At 49.9% G+C, this 11,219-nt stretch overlaps 1 protein-coding gene across 4 annotated transcripts in view; it reads right to left on the bottom strand.

The window, feature by feature from the left end:
- Window positions 1-7,822, bottom strand: part of GGT1 (gamma-glutamyltransferase 1) — a 58,223-nt gene extending 50,401 nt beyond the window's left edge. The window contains exons 1-2 of one of the 4 annotated variants that reach the window (XM_044989605.1): window positions 7,630-7,809; window positions 3,233-3,319 (exon numbers count right to left, since the gene is read on the bottom strand). Coding sequence is in view for 3 of the 4 variants with exons in the window: in XM_044989602.1 (XP_044845537.1) it covers window positions 7,630-7,670 (41 nt within the window). In the remaining variant the exon portion in view is untranslated. Of the gene's footprint in view, window positions 1-3,232; window positions 3,320-7,629 lie in introns of all 4 variants that reach the window. The other 3 variants (XM_044989602.1, XM_044989606.1, XM_044989601.1) reach the window with 3 other exon arrangements.
- Between the last annotated feature and the right edge of the window lie 3,397 nt (window positions 7,823-11,219).

The raw sequence follows: 11,219 nt of genomic DNA on the forward strand, positions 1-11,219 counted from the left end.
CACAATTAGTGTCTATGGAAAGTATTGCGATGGCAGAATCAAAAGACGACGACCTTAGAAAGGGAAGAAGCAGCAGGATGAGCACTTAGCGAACAAAGACGGAGTTTGCCACCGCTGTCCTCAAACAGTACAAGAGACGGGCTGCACCAGGGGATGGGGTAGACTCATCCCCAAGGCCAAAGCACGGAAGCACATGTTTAACTTGCAGCACATGCTTAATTCCCCATGACTTCGGTGGGCCTTAAACCCCTGCTGACACGACTGGCTGATTTGGTGTGAAACTGGGATAGTGACCATGAAGTTTATAGACACAGATGGGAAGCTTCCCATTGCCACCTTCCCATTCTAAAGCAGCAGGAGAGCCCCTCCCCCAGACCTTAGAAAGTGGGAATCATGAGAGAAAATGGTTAAACGTCGTTCTGATTGGACGGATCGGTCAGGCTGGGTGTGTGCAGCAGTCCAGCTCCTTTGGGTAGAACGTTACCAGAGCACGAAGCATGGACAAGTGCTAATGCATCCGTGGGAATATGGGCAGGGCTCCCCAGCCCAGTGCCTTTCGCACTCCAGCAGCGCTGAGTGCTCGCTCACTAACAACATGCAGACCAGGAGAAGAGAGACTCTGCCGCGGAGCTGCCTGTCTAACCTCCCATCTCCTGTATTATGATTTATTTAACAGAGCAGCCCAGGAGCCAGGGAACTTTACACAGCAAGCAGAGGCAGTCTCTGTCCCAAAGGGCTTGCAACCTGAGTTGATCGGTCTGCCTTCGTTACTATATAGTGTGTGCATACACACCACAGGTGGGCAGACGGACTGACAGCTGTGCTGTAATGGTGCGGGGTCCCACGACGATTGGGGTGCAGTGAGTCTGAGGTGAGTGTGTTGCTCACCAGTGGAGGAGCCATGACAGCATATGCTCTTAGCCAGCGCTGGATTGAACAAGGGCCGATCACGGTCAATCCCATGCACGACTCCATTCCTTTCTGGGCTTTGCGGTTTGTTTCGTCAGCACCTCCAGCTGAGCACAAAAGAAGTTGCTACAGCCCCACCGCCTGTGAGCAACAGTGGGCCTGATACACCCGCACCGGTCACAGCTATGCCAATGAGCTCCCGCCATGGGGGAGGCTTGCTGCAGAGTCACTGAATTCAAGAGCCTGCCTGCGCCTAGCTCTGGGATGAATGCCTAGCTCTGGGATTTGCTGCTTTTCACCTGCCTTGATCCATGCCTGCTGCTGCTGTTCCCGTTGCCACCGGGGGGGGGGGGGAGCCGATCCCTTTACCAGGCTGTAACAGGATCTCTGGGGAGGATTTTACTGCTGCTTGTTTTAGCAGACTGCCAGGGCTGTGGGTAGCTGGCAGCCAGTGTGCCAGGGACACCTGCACTTCCAAGCCAGCTGCCACAAGACAACCAGCCCCTCCCCCCGCACTGTCAGTCTGGGGCCATCACAGCTACGCACAGGCTGATAGAACAGTACGCAAATGTGTGCATTGAGATGTGCTAGATCCCTTTGGGCAGCTGTGGAGGGGTCCCCTGGCCTGCAAAAACAAACAAAGAAAACCTTCTGGAGGACTTAGGGATGCACAAGTTTGGAAGACTAAGACCTACATAGGAATCAGGGGATCCCCCAGTGACCAGCACTGAGGTGCATAGACGGCATGTGCCTCTGTACCTGCTCTCTACCCACAGCAGCCCTCTAACAGGCCTGGACCAGCACAAACCAGCCAGTGCCACCAGACCCTTCCACAAAGGGTCCCCATCACGGTGTGGTGTGGAGAAGCACTCAGGCATGTGTGTGAATGTGTCAGACAGTGTTCGTCTCCCCTTCCCACTGCTGGCCTGTCCCCCTGTACTCCCAGATCTGGATCCTCATGGACCCCGCCATCCCGCCCCCTCCACATGGTTTCCTGTGAGGTCAGAGGCCGCACTCCCCAATCCACAGCCCCCCTGCAGGAATCTGTTGGGTTTTCATCCCAGGATCTGGCCCTTTGATGGAGTTCTGATACAAGTGCATCTGAAGGGCACTCACTCTGTGTTCACTCAGGCAGTTCCCTGCTGAGATTCCCAAAGAGCTCCACGTGAGTACAGCCCAGGGGAAGGCCTGTGTGGAGACGCTTGTGTCAAGCTGTCCTGCAGTGGCTCAAGATTGTGGGTACCAACCTCCGGCAGACTGTTAGGAAACAGGGAACAAACCCCCAACTGGCTGTGAATTCTATACTTAGATTTCACCAACCAGTTCTCAAGCTGTAACCTCCTCAGGGACTAGAACAGCCTTAACATGGAGTCACGGACAGGCTCTTTGGGTACTCCCATCTATCTTGCCACCCAGGTAAGCCTGCCTTTGTCATAGATGGTCCCTTACACCAATGGTCACAGCGATATTTAGGTTACTCCCAGTCCCAGCGGACCAGTCAGTTATCGCAGGTCAATGGCACCTTAGATCTCACACCAAAGACAACGCCTGGAGTCAATCTGTTGAGTCTGAACTTTTGATGATCTTAAACTTAACCCAGACTTGATGTCTCTGTCTGAAACTTTTAATCAAAGCTCTGACCTGCGAACTACTCATGACACCCCCCCTCCCCTTAAGTAGCCATCTCCCCTTTTGTCTTTTTAAATTTACATTTTAACCTGTTTTATCCTGTAGAATCTTGATTGATTATGCATGACCATTATGATCTGTTAATCACTTTGTTTACTTCTGTGTATAAATATTGATGCTCACCCCTAATAAACTTGCCACACTTACTCCGAAGCCTTTTAAGCTAAGGATAGTGTGAGCCCGTTGATCAACGAATTGGTGTCTGGACTCTGACAGATTGTGAGCCCCATACCAACTCCGCACGAACTCGGGTGCTGGAGAGGTGAGTAAGGACTTGCTTTTTACCTAACAAATCCTATAATAAACTATCTAAAGGTTTATTAACTCTCGTTTCCTTTTCCTAGATATGTACAAGCTTAAAGAAGGTAAACAGTTATACACACAAAAATGAGTTCCCATCTTAAGTTTCAAAAAGTAATAGAGGCTTCTAGAATAAGCAAGCTCTATACGTCCTTTATGGCTAACCCAGGCTAACCACTGCGGATCTTTTCCTTAGGCCTAGCAATCCTTGACCCCCGGTGTCCAAGCAGCATTTAAAAAAAAGTTTCTTCTTTATCGGACTTTTTTCCCCCTCCCCCCTTCTGCCTTGGGCACCAAACCTCTGCTATGGAAAGAATTCACTTGCATGACTCACCTTCATGGGGGGAGGGGAGAGTAAACAACAAAGTCTTTTGTCCTCTTTAACATTCCACACTAGTCTGTCTGGTGTCCATGGGCCTTCCTGGATGGGCAAAACATAACACCTTCTGTTGGGACCAGCTTTTCACCTAGTTAATGTCTCTCTCCTGTCTGGTGATTTACAGTCACAGAGGCTCAGATATAACATCTGTACCCCATTACAAGGTCATAAGTGAGATTCATGCATGCAGCAACTTCCAAGCATTCCGTAAGTCTAAAACACATTCTGGAAAGTCTAATATGTGTTTTAACAACACTACCACCCAGGTGGGCCAGGCTGGTTCCCGTTATGTATTTGTCAATGTTCCGTTGAGACATGGGCATCTGGGCTACCCGCATCACGCCGCAAAGCACCTGGTGTCTAACGCACATGTAGCATATCCCGAAGCACATCCTGCTCTTTATTTCAGTTTGTTTTGATAGGAAGCCTGTTATGTCAGGGCAAATTAAGTTACTCTCGGCTTATTAAAATCATGTTGCAATTTCTCAACTGATAATTACATGCGACAGCAGGGACTCTGCATTCATTCTAGGCAGGAGCCCTGGCTAGAATTCAACCAGCTGAGTCAAGCTACAAAGGTGCTTCCTGGCTCTGATGGGTTCCCCGCCAGGGTGTCACCAGGAACTGGGATACCACTGAGCCCCCTTGACCCACCAGCCTGGACTCTCTTTACACTGTACTGCTATGACCAGCCCTCTGCCAGGCTCCAGCACACATACAGGTGGTGACACACCCAGCTGCAGTTACATGCAGGCAGGTTCTTTAACCAGCCCCTGCATGGGAAGGCAAGGCACAGCTAGGGCACTTTCCAGTTCCTAAGACACGCTCCCCCTCTCTCAAGGGTAAACCCCAAATTATACCGTTCTGTGCTGCACAGAGACCTGTACAGCCCCCTCCCTCAACGTGGAGAGGAAATATACAACAGCTCCCTCCCCCGAGTTATGATTTCCACACACGCTGGTTTTAGACAAAGCAAAAGCAAGTTTATTAACTACAAAAGAATCGATTTTAAGTGATTATAAGGGACAGCAAACAGATCAAACCAGATTACCTAGCAAATAAACCAAACCGCAAACTGAGCTTAACACACTAGATAGGTAGGATATGAATTAGCAAATTCTCACCCTGAGTGAGAAACAGGCTGGCAGATTCTTAAGGCACAAGCTGCCCTGGCTTTGCAGGTTGGGTTTCCCAGGTTTTCATACACAGGCTAGAAATCTCTTTAGCCTGGGACCATCACTTCCCCCTGTTCAGTCTTTATTCCTCAGGTGTTTTCAGGTGTGGTGTTGTAGGGAGAATGAGGTCCCATCATGATGTCATTTCCCCCATTTTATATCTTCTTCTCACTTGCTGGAAAGCTCTTTTGCTGTGACCTGGGGCAAACTGTTCCCATTGTGTCGAGCTCTCTCTGAGAGGTTTCTATTGTACACAGTCCCCAGGGTAATCCTTGTGCTTGTGTGTGTTTCCTCAATAAGCCATTAACATTGTTTGGCCTTTTTACTGTTGTACCTGAAAGGCTGCTTGTGGGTGTTCTCAACCTCACAATGAAGCCAAACTTCATAACTTCATGTAGGACGATAGCACATACAATCCAACGAGATAGCGCTGTCTAACAGATCAAGACTTTTAGAATGATACCTCACAAGGCAGACTTTGTGCAAAACGTATCCTAATTACATGACAGTGGTGCATATTGGGGTGCCATCCACACTGGGAAAGCTGCCAAGTTAATTTGGGCTTAGCAACCACATTACCTAAACCCAGCCTCAACTCAACCACTTTCCTAGTGGAGACAGCCACAGCAGTGATGAGAGGGAGGATACGGTATGCACAGAAAGCACCTTCTCAGCACTAGAAGTGCTCCCTCCACACCCAGTTCAGCCGTCATTTACAGCCAGGCAACCTTAGCGAAGTCACTGGTCTTCCATATCAGGGTTGGGGCACATTAGGGGGAAAAATGTAACCTAGTGGACGGAATACTGGACTGGGACTCAGGAGTTGTGGGTGATATTATTGGCTCTCCCACTGGCCTGCTGGGTGATCTTGGCCAAGTCACTTCACTGCCCTGTGCCTCAGTTTCCCTGTGTGTAAAATAGGGATAGTGATGTTGAATTCCTTTGTTAAAGACCTTTGAGATCTATAGATGAAAAGTGCCAGCTAAGACACAGCAAGGTGCTGGTGGATACTGTGGTGGAAACCTCTGCTGTTTCTGCAATCCCCCACTGCCTTGTACCTTTTAGCACAGAACTACCTGCAGCAGGTGTTGTGAGGCCTGAGAGGGGACACGGTGAACAAATAGCCCAAGATATCAAGACAATAACAGAGGAATTCTGCAGGCATGTGAGAGGTAGAAACTTTCTGGAGAACCAGCGCTGTGACTGCACCTTGTGGAAACTAAGGGAACAGCCAAAGAGGTCTCAGGGATTGCAGGTGAGCTAATTTAGCTCTTTGCATCAATCTTCACCACAAAGAAACACCTACCCCAGATTACTCTTGCCAAGCAGGAGGGGTGGGGCCTGACCGGAGACGGAGAGATCAATAAAGAGCTGATGGAACAACCTGAGAAATGATGGCCAATCCTATGATGAATCCCTAGTGGGCACAGCATTTGCTAATAAGAGTAGCCTACCACCTTCCACGCCGAGCAGCATGGGGCCCGGATTCAGACAAGCACTTAAACACACACACACACACACTTTAATCCATCCCTATTCAGGAAAGCACTTAAGCACACACTTAACTTTAACCATGTGTTGAAGTCCCACTGAAGTCAATGGCACCTTCACAACTCAATAGGACTTAAGCAAGTCCTGAATGCTTGCCTGAATCAGGGCCTCTGATTCCAGGATCAGCCTCTTACACTACCATCAATCACCAAGATCACACAGCGTGCCTGTGAAAACGCTGAAGGTACCAGCAAATGAAGTTGCTGAGTGATGAGTTAAACCAGCTGCTACCCTAGAGGACCAGAAGTTGATCAATGTTGTAACTTTTTAAAAAGCTTAAGGGAGCTCCCAGGAATTCTAGACCAGTGAGCCCTACCTAAGTACTGAGAAAACTAAATGAGAAAATCATTAGCCAGAGTTATAACCCTGGTCTGATCAGTGCAGTGTGACAGGCCAAGCCAGCAGGGTAAATTGGTGGCTATCATTTATTAGCAACACTGGATAAAATGTGTACAACTGCTGGGTATGATCCATAAAACTCTTTGATAAGGATTTTAATAAAGTGTCCCAGAAGGGGCTATCGAGGACCCTTGGTAACCACAGACTGTGATATCCAGACCTGTCCTGGACTAAAAACTGGTTAAAAGATAGGAAGTTAAAGGGTATAGGAATAAATGGCCCGAGCTCAGCGTGGGGAGTGCTTAGGAATGGGTTGCCCTATGGCTCAGTGGGAGCTGTACTCCTCAATATATCTATTAATGACCTGCAAGAGGCAGTGTTAATGAAAGGGCTGAGCATACAAATTTAGGTTATCAGACCCCAGGGAAGTTTGCAAACAGCTCATGAAGAGCTTGAAAAAACTGGAAAATGGGGCAATATGATGGCAGATGATCCGTGCATGGTGATACCTGGTGGGAAACAGCTCACCAATGCACACCGATGGGTTTGGTTTGGGAGCTCTTTTCACCCAGCACAAAAATCTCTCTCTATCAGTGTGTGAAGACATGCAGTAAGATGCTGACGCAGGAGGCAGTGTATGTGTCATCCGGATCCTGATAGCTCCTAATTCATTCCCTCTTATCCACAGCTTATAAATGAAATTGTGTCTGGGAAGGGGAAAAGGTATTTCTTTGGCAAGGATAAAGGGGACCGAGGAGAGAGTTAAGAATCAGAACTGGCAAATCAATCAACCGCCGCCGGAGTTCAGTGCTTAAAAATAATACTATAACTCTGTCTGTGCTGCCTGGATAGGAAATGGCGTAACAGAGACTGTGCTGGCCAACCTGTACTCGTGTTTAAAAAAACAAAAAAGTGTTTTCCAGTCTAAGGCAGCTGCTTATAGCTCGGATGGCAATAGAAATGACAGCTAACCAGACAGAACAATTCCAGACAGACAGCTAACCAGACAGATCAAACTGAGGTAGGTCATTTCATTTATGATGATGGGCACCTGCAGCTGGCATGCTCAGACCGTGCTAAGGTAATTTAACATCTCAAAAGCAAGGGCAAGATCAGTGACAGCAACAGATTTTCCCCTTCCTACGTACAAAACCCAGCAGCAGCCTAGTATCCTGGCCACTCCAGCTATGTGTGCTGTGGGCATGTTACCTGAAACCTCACAACATACCCACCACCTTCCCCTTTCCACCCACCCCTACAAACACACCTGGACACACACAAGCCTACCTGGAGCTAGGTCTGATTTTTCCACAGAGTCTGTGTGGCATTTCACAGGGTGTTTTCAACACATCACCTCACTGGCAGGTGCTTCCCTGAAGAGAAAGGAGACTTCTTAAGAGCAACTTCCTTCTGTCTGTTCTCCTGAGGGTGAAATAGACAGGCTTAAATAACTTGCAATTCCTTGCCTGGACACTAGATGGCATGTGCCATGAGTTGTAGGAAATTTAAAGGTGACCTGTTGTTTGGTTGTTTTTTAAATGAGCTAATTAGTGTGTAAAGGTATGTTCCAAAGGTCCCAAAGGAGACAGGTTACATCAGGTGATCTGCACCTCTAGGCTAGATTATCCACTGCCCTGCTTCTGGTGTGGTGCCTGTGGTATTACACAACTGCTTGGATCTGGTAGCATTTTACAACTCCTTTGCTCTGAGATAAATGACTCAGCAGAGTGCAGGGCACCAGAGAAGCAGGCCAGTAGCCTAGGATTTCAGTTCCTGTCTCCTGAAATTAGATTGGCTGGTAGCCCCCACTGTCACACCCCAGCGCGCCGCATGCTGTGATGTCACAGCAATGATGCAATACCGCCCAACCTGGGGCCAGGCCATAGGGGGTGGAGTCAAGTAGGGACATTAAAAAAAGAAAAAAGAAAATTCTTGTCATCACTCTTTTGTCCCTCTGACCTTTGCTCTTGGGGCATCGAGTGATAAAAAAGCTTACAAAAATACGACAATACTCCGCAGCTGTGCTGCCAGCTCTTGCAATTGGATTGTCAGTCACTCTTGCAATATTTGGTGCTTTTCTTCCAGTCTCAGCTCCAGGAAACATGCGGCTTGGGGAGAATCTCAACTTTCATTTCAAGTCAAGTAAATGCCCTTTCGGCTGGAGAGAAAAGTTTGACAATGTGACCCCGGAAGGCTATGACACCGGCAGCAGACCATAAATGGAGCCTGAAAGTAGTTGTTCTTAAAAATCTCGGTATTTTAAGTCAATCTCATGATTTCTGAGGGCCTGACTCGTGACTTTTGAAGGCTTGGAGTTGGCAACACTGGAAAACTCCAAGACTTTTGTTGCAGAACAACCAAAAAACCCCTCTGTGAATTTTATCGGAATGGCTGGCCCGGCTGCCCAGCAAACAGCCAAGGACCCAGCCCACCTGTCCACCCCCCAGGAGGGCAGCCTGGGGAGCTGGCCAGGTGGGGAACTGGCCAACTGACCCTCCCCCCAGGAATCCAGGGGTTCCTGGGACCCTAGGTCTGCAGCAGCCCACCAAGCGAACTGACAAGGAGCTGAGGAGCCAGGTCTGCTTAGCAGTCTGCCCTGCAGCCTGGGACCCTGGGAACCTTGAGTCCAAGGCAACCTACTTGGTGGACTGCCCTGAATCAGAGTCACCCTGCTGAGGAGCTGTGAGCCTGGAAGCTTGGTAGCTGGGACTCCCAGTCAGCCCGCCAGGCGGGAGGCAGGTTTCCAAGCCAGCCTGGCCAGTTTCTTCAGAATTGTTCCATTCCTGCAGAACATTCAGTTTTGATGAGCCGGGCTTTGCTGATGGAAAACCATCCCCTCCCAACCAGATCTAATTGCAACAGGTACCCCAAACCCCGCCTGAAGCCTGCTGTGCAAGCATTGGACCGCGAGTGTATACGTCAGAACTTTTCTTTGTATAAAGGAGCTTGAGATTTAGCTTTTTGAAAATAAGCTGTTACGTTTGAGGCCTGGTCTAGTGGTCACACCCAGGAGCCAGGAACCTAACCCTGCCTCTAACATCAATGTCACATCTGTGCCTCAGTTTACCCATCCATAAAATGGGGAAAGTACTACTGCCCTGCATCACTGGGCTGTGGTAATGTTTGTAAAGGGCTTTGTAAAGGGAACACTCTCATTACTAAGCATTACTGGTACCTCTCAGGACAGGCTAGCGACAGGGGAGTGAGGTGTTGATGGCTATTAGAGTTCGCTTGTTTCTATCTAGGCTCTGTTCTGCTAACGCACTTGCTGAGATACCAGAAACAGGTGTTGAGGCAGGAGGTCGGTGCTTCCACAGCAGTGTCTACTGTAGGTGCTCTCTTTCCTCCCTGGTTTTCTTTCTTCCAGAAATTCCTTTAAAGATGTAGATGAAGATATTTATGAATGAGCCTTTTGTGACTGATGTTACAAGGCAAACATTGCCTAACACATGTAAGCCAGCTGTATTGAGCACAGGAGGACAATGTACTTTTTATAACATGCAGGTGGGGGAGGCGGGGGGGATGGTACATTGGCCTCTGCTGTCACTGCGTTAGAAATTCCCTTTACTCCAAAGGTTAACATGGTTAATGTCGATGGTGAATGTCATTGGTTCTGACAGTGCCTTGGGAAGCAGGCTCAGTTCATGGTGGCTCTCCAATCTGTGGAAGGCGGGTGCAAGGTAGGGTGACCAGATGTCCCGATAAAAATCGGGACCGTCCCGATATTTCGGTTTTTGTCCCGATATTTTGTTCTGCCAGCAGCACTCGGCTTTTTTTTTTTTTTCCCTTCTCCTCGCTGCTCCGCCGGCAGCACTCGCCTCCCCAGCCCCGGCCCGCTGCTCCGCCGGCAGCACTCGCCTCCCCAGCCCCGGCCCGCTGCTCCGCCGGCAGCACTCGCCTCCCCAGCCCCGGCCCGCTGCTCCGCCGGCAGCACTCGCCTCCCCAGCCCCGGCCCGCTGCTCCGCCGGCAGCACTCGCCTCCCCAGCCCCGGCCCGCTGCTCCGCCGGCAGCACTCGCCTCCCCAGCCCCGGCCCGCTGCTCCGCCGGCAGCACTCGCCTCCCCAGCCCCGGCCCGCTGCTCCGCCGGCAGCACTCGCCTCCCCAGCCCCGGCCCGCTGCTCCGCCGGCAGCACTCGCCCTTTTTTTTTTGCTCTGCTAGCAGACCACCCCTACCATGTGTCCCAATATTTTCTCCCTCTCATCTGGTCACCCTAGACCAGGGGTCAGCAACCTTTCCGAAGTGGGGTGCCGAAAACCTTATTTACTTTACATACAACAATAGTTTAGTTATATATTATAGACTTAGAGAAAGAGACCTTCTAAAAACATTAAGATGTATGACTGGCACGTGCAACCTTAAATCAGAGTGAATAAATGAAGACTCGGCACATCACTCCTGAAAGGTTGCTGACCCCTGCTCTAGGGGCAGCAGGAACCTCTCCAGCAGGTGTGATCAGCACTGTCCCAGCACAGCTCTGCCAAGGAGGGGGTGGGCCACGACCCTGGCATCTCCTACCCAAACATGCTCTGCTGGCAGAACTAACCAGGCTCCCCTTGGATTCCCCAATGCCTGCAGACAAGCGATGGCTGTCTACTGCATGGGGTCCCTGGGCACACTCCCCCCTGCACTGTACCCATGCTGGAGAGTCATACTCTGGTTATATGTGCTGAAAGCTGGGGCAGAGGAGGGCAGGGGAGAGGTGTATTAGCCTGTCACAGTTCAGGGCAACTGCACCTGCATTCCTCTCTAGGGTCAACCAAGGGCACTCAGTCTTGGGCCTCTGAGCCATCAGACTTCTTGGGTGGACACACCCGTCTCTCTCCCTCTCTCACTGGGGTATTTCCAGGCTACAGAGCCCCCTGCCTACAGCATGAA

This window comes from Mauremys mutica, chromosome 16 (genome assembly GCF_020497125.1).
Source record: "Mauremys mutica isolate MM-2020 ecotype Southern chromosome 16, ASM2049712v1, whole genome shotgun sequence".
Lineage (NCBI taxonomy): Eukaryota > Metazoa > Chordata > Testudines > Geoemydidae > Mauremys > Mauremys mutica.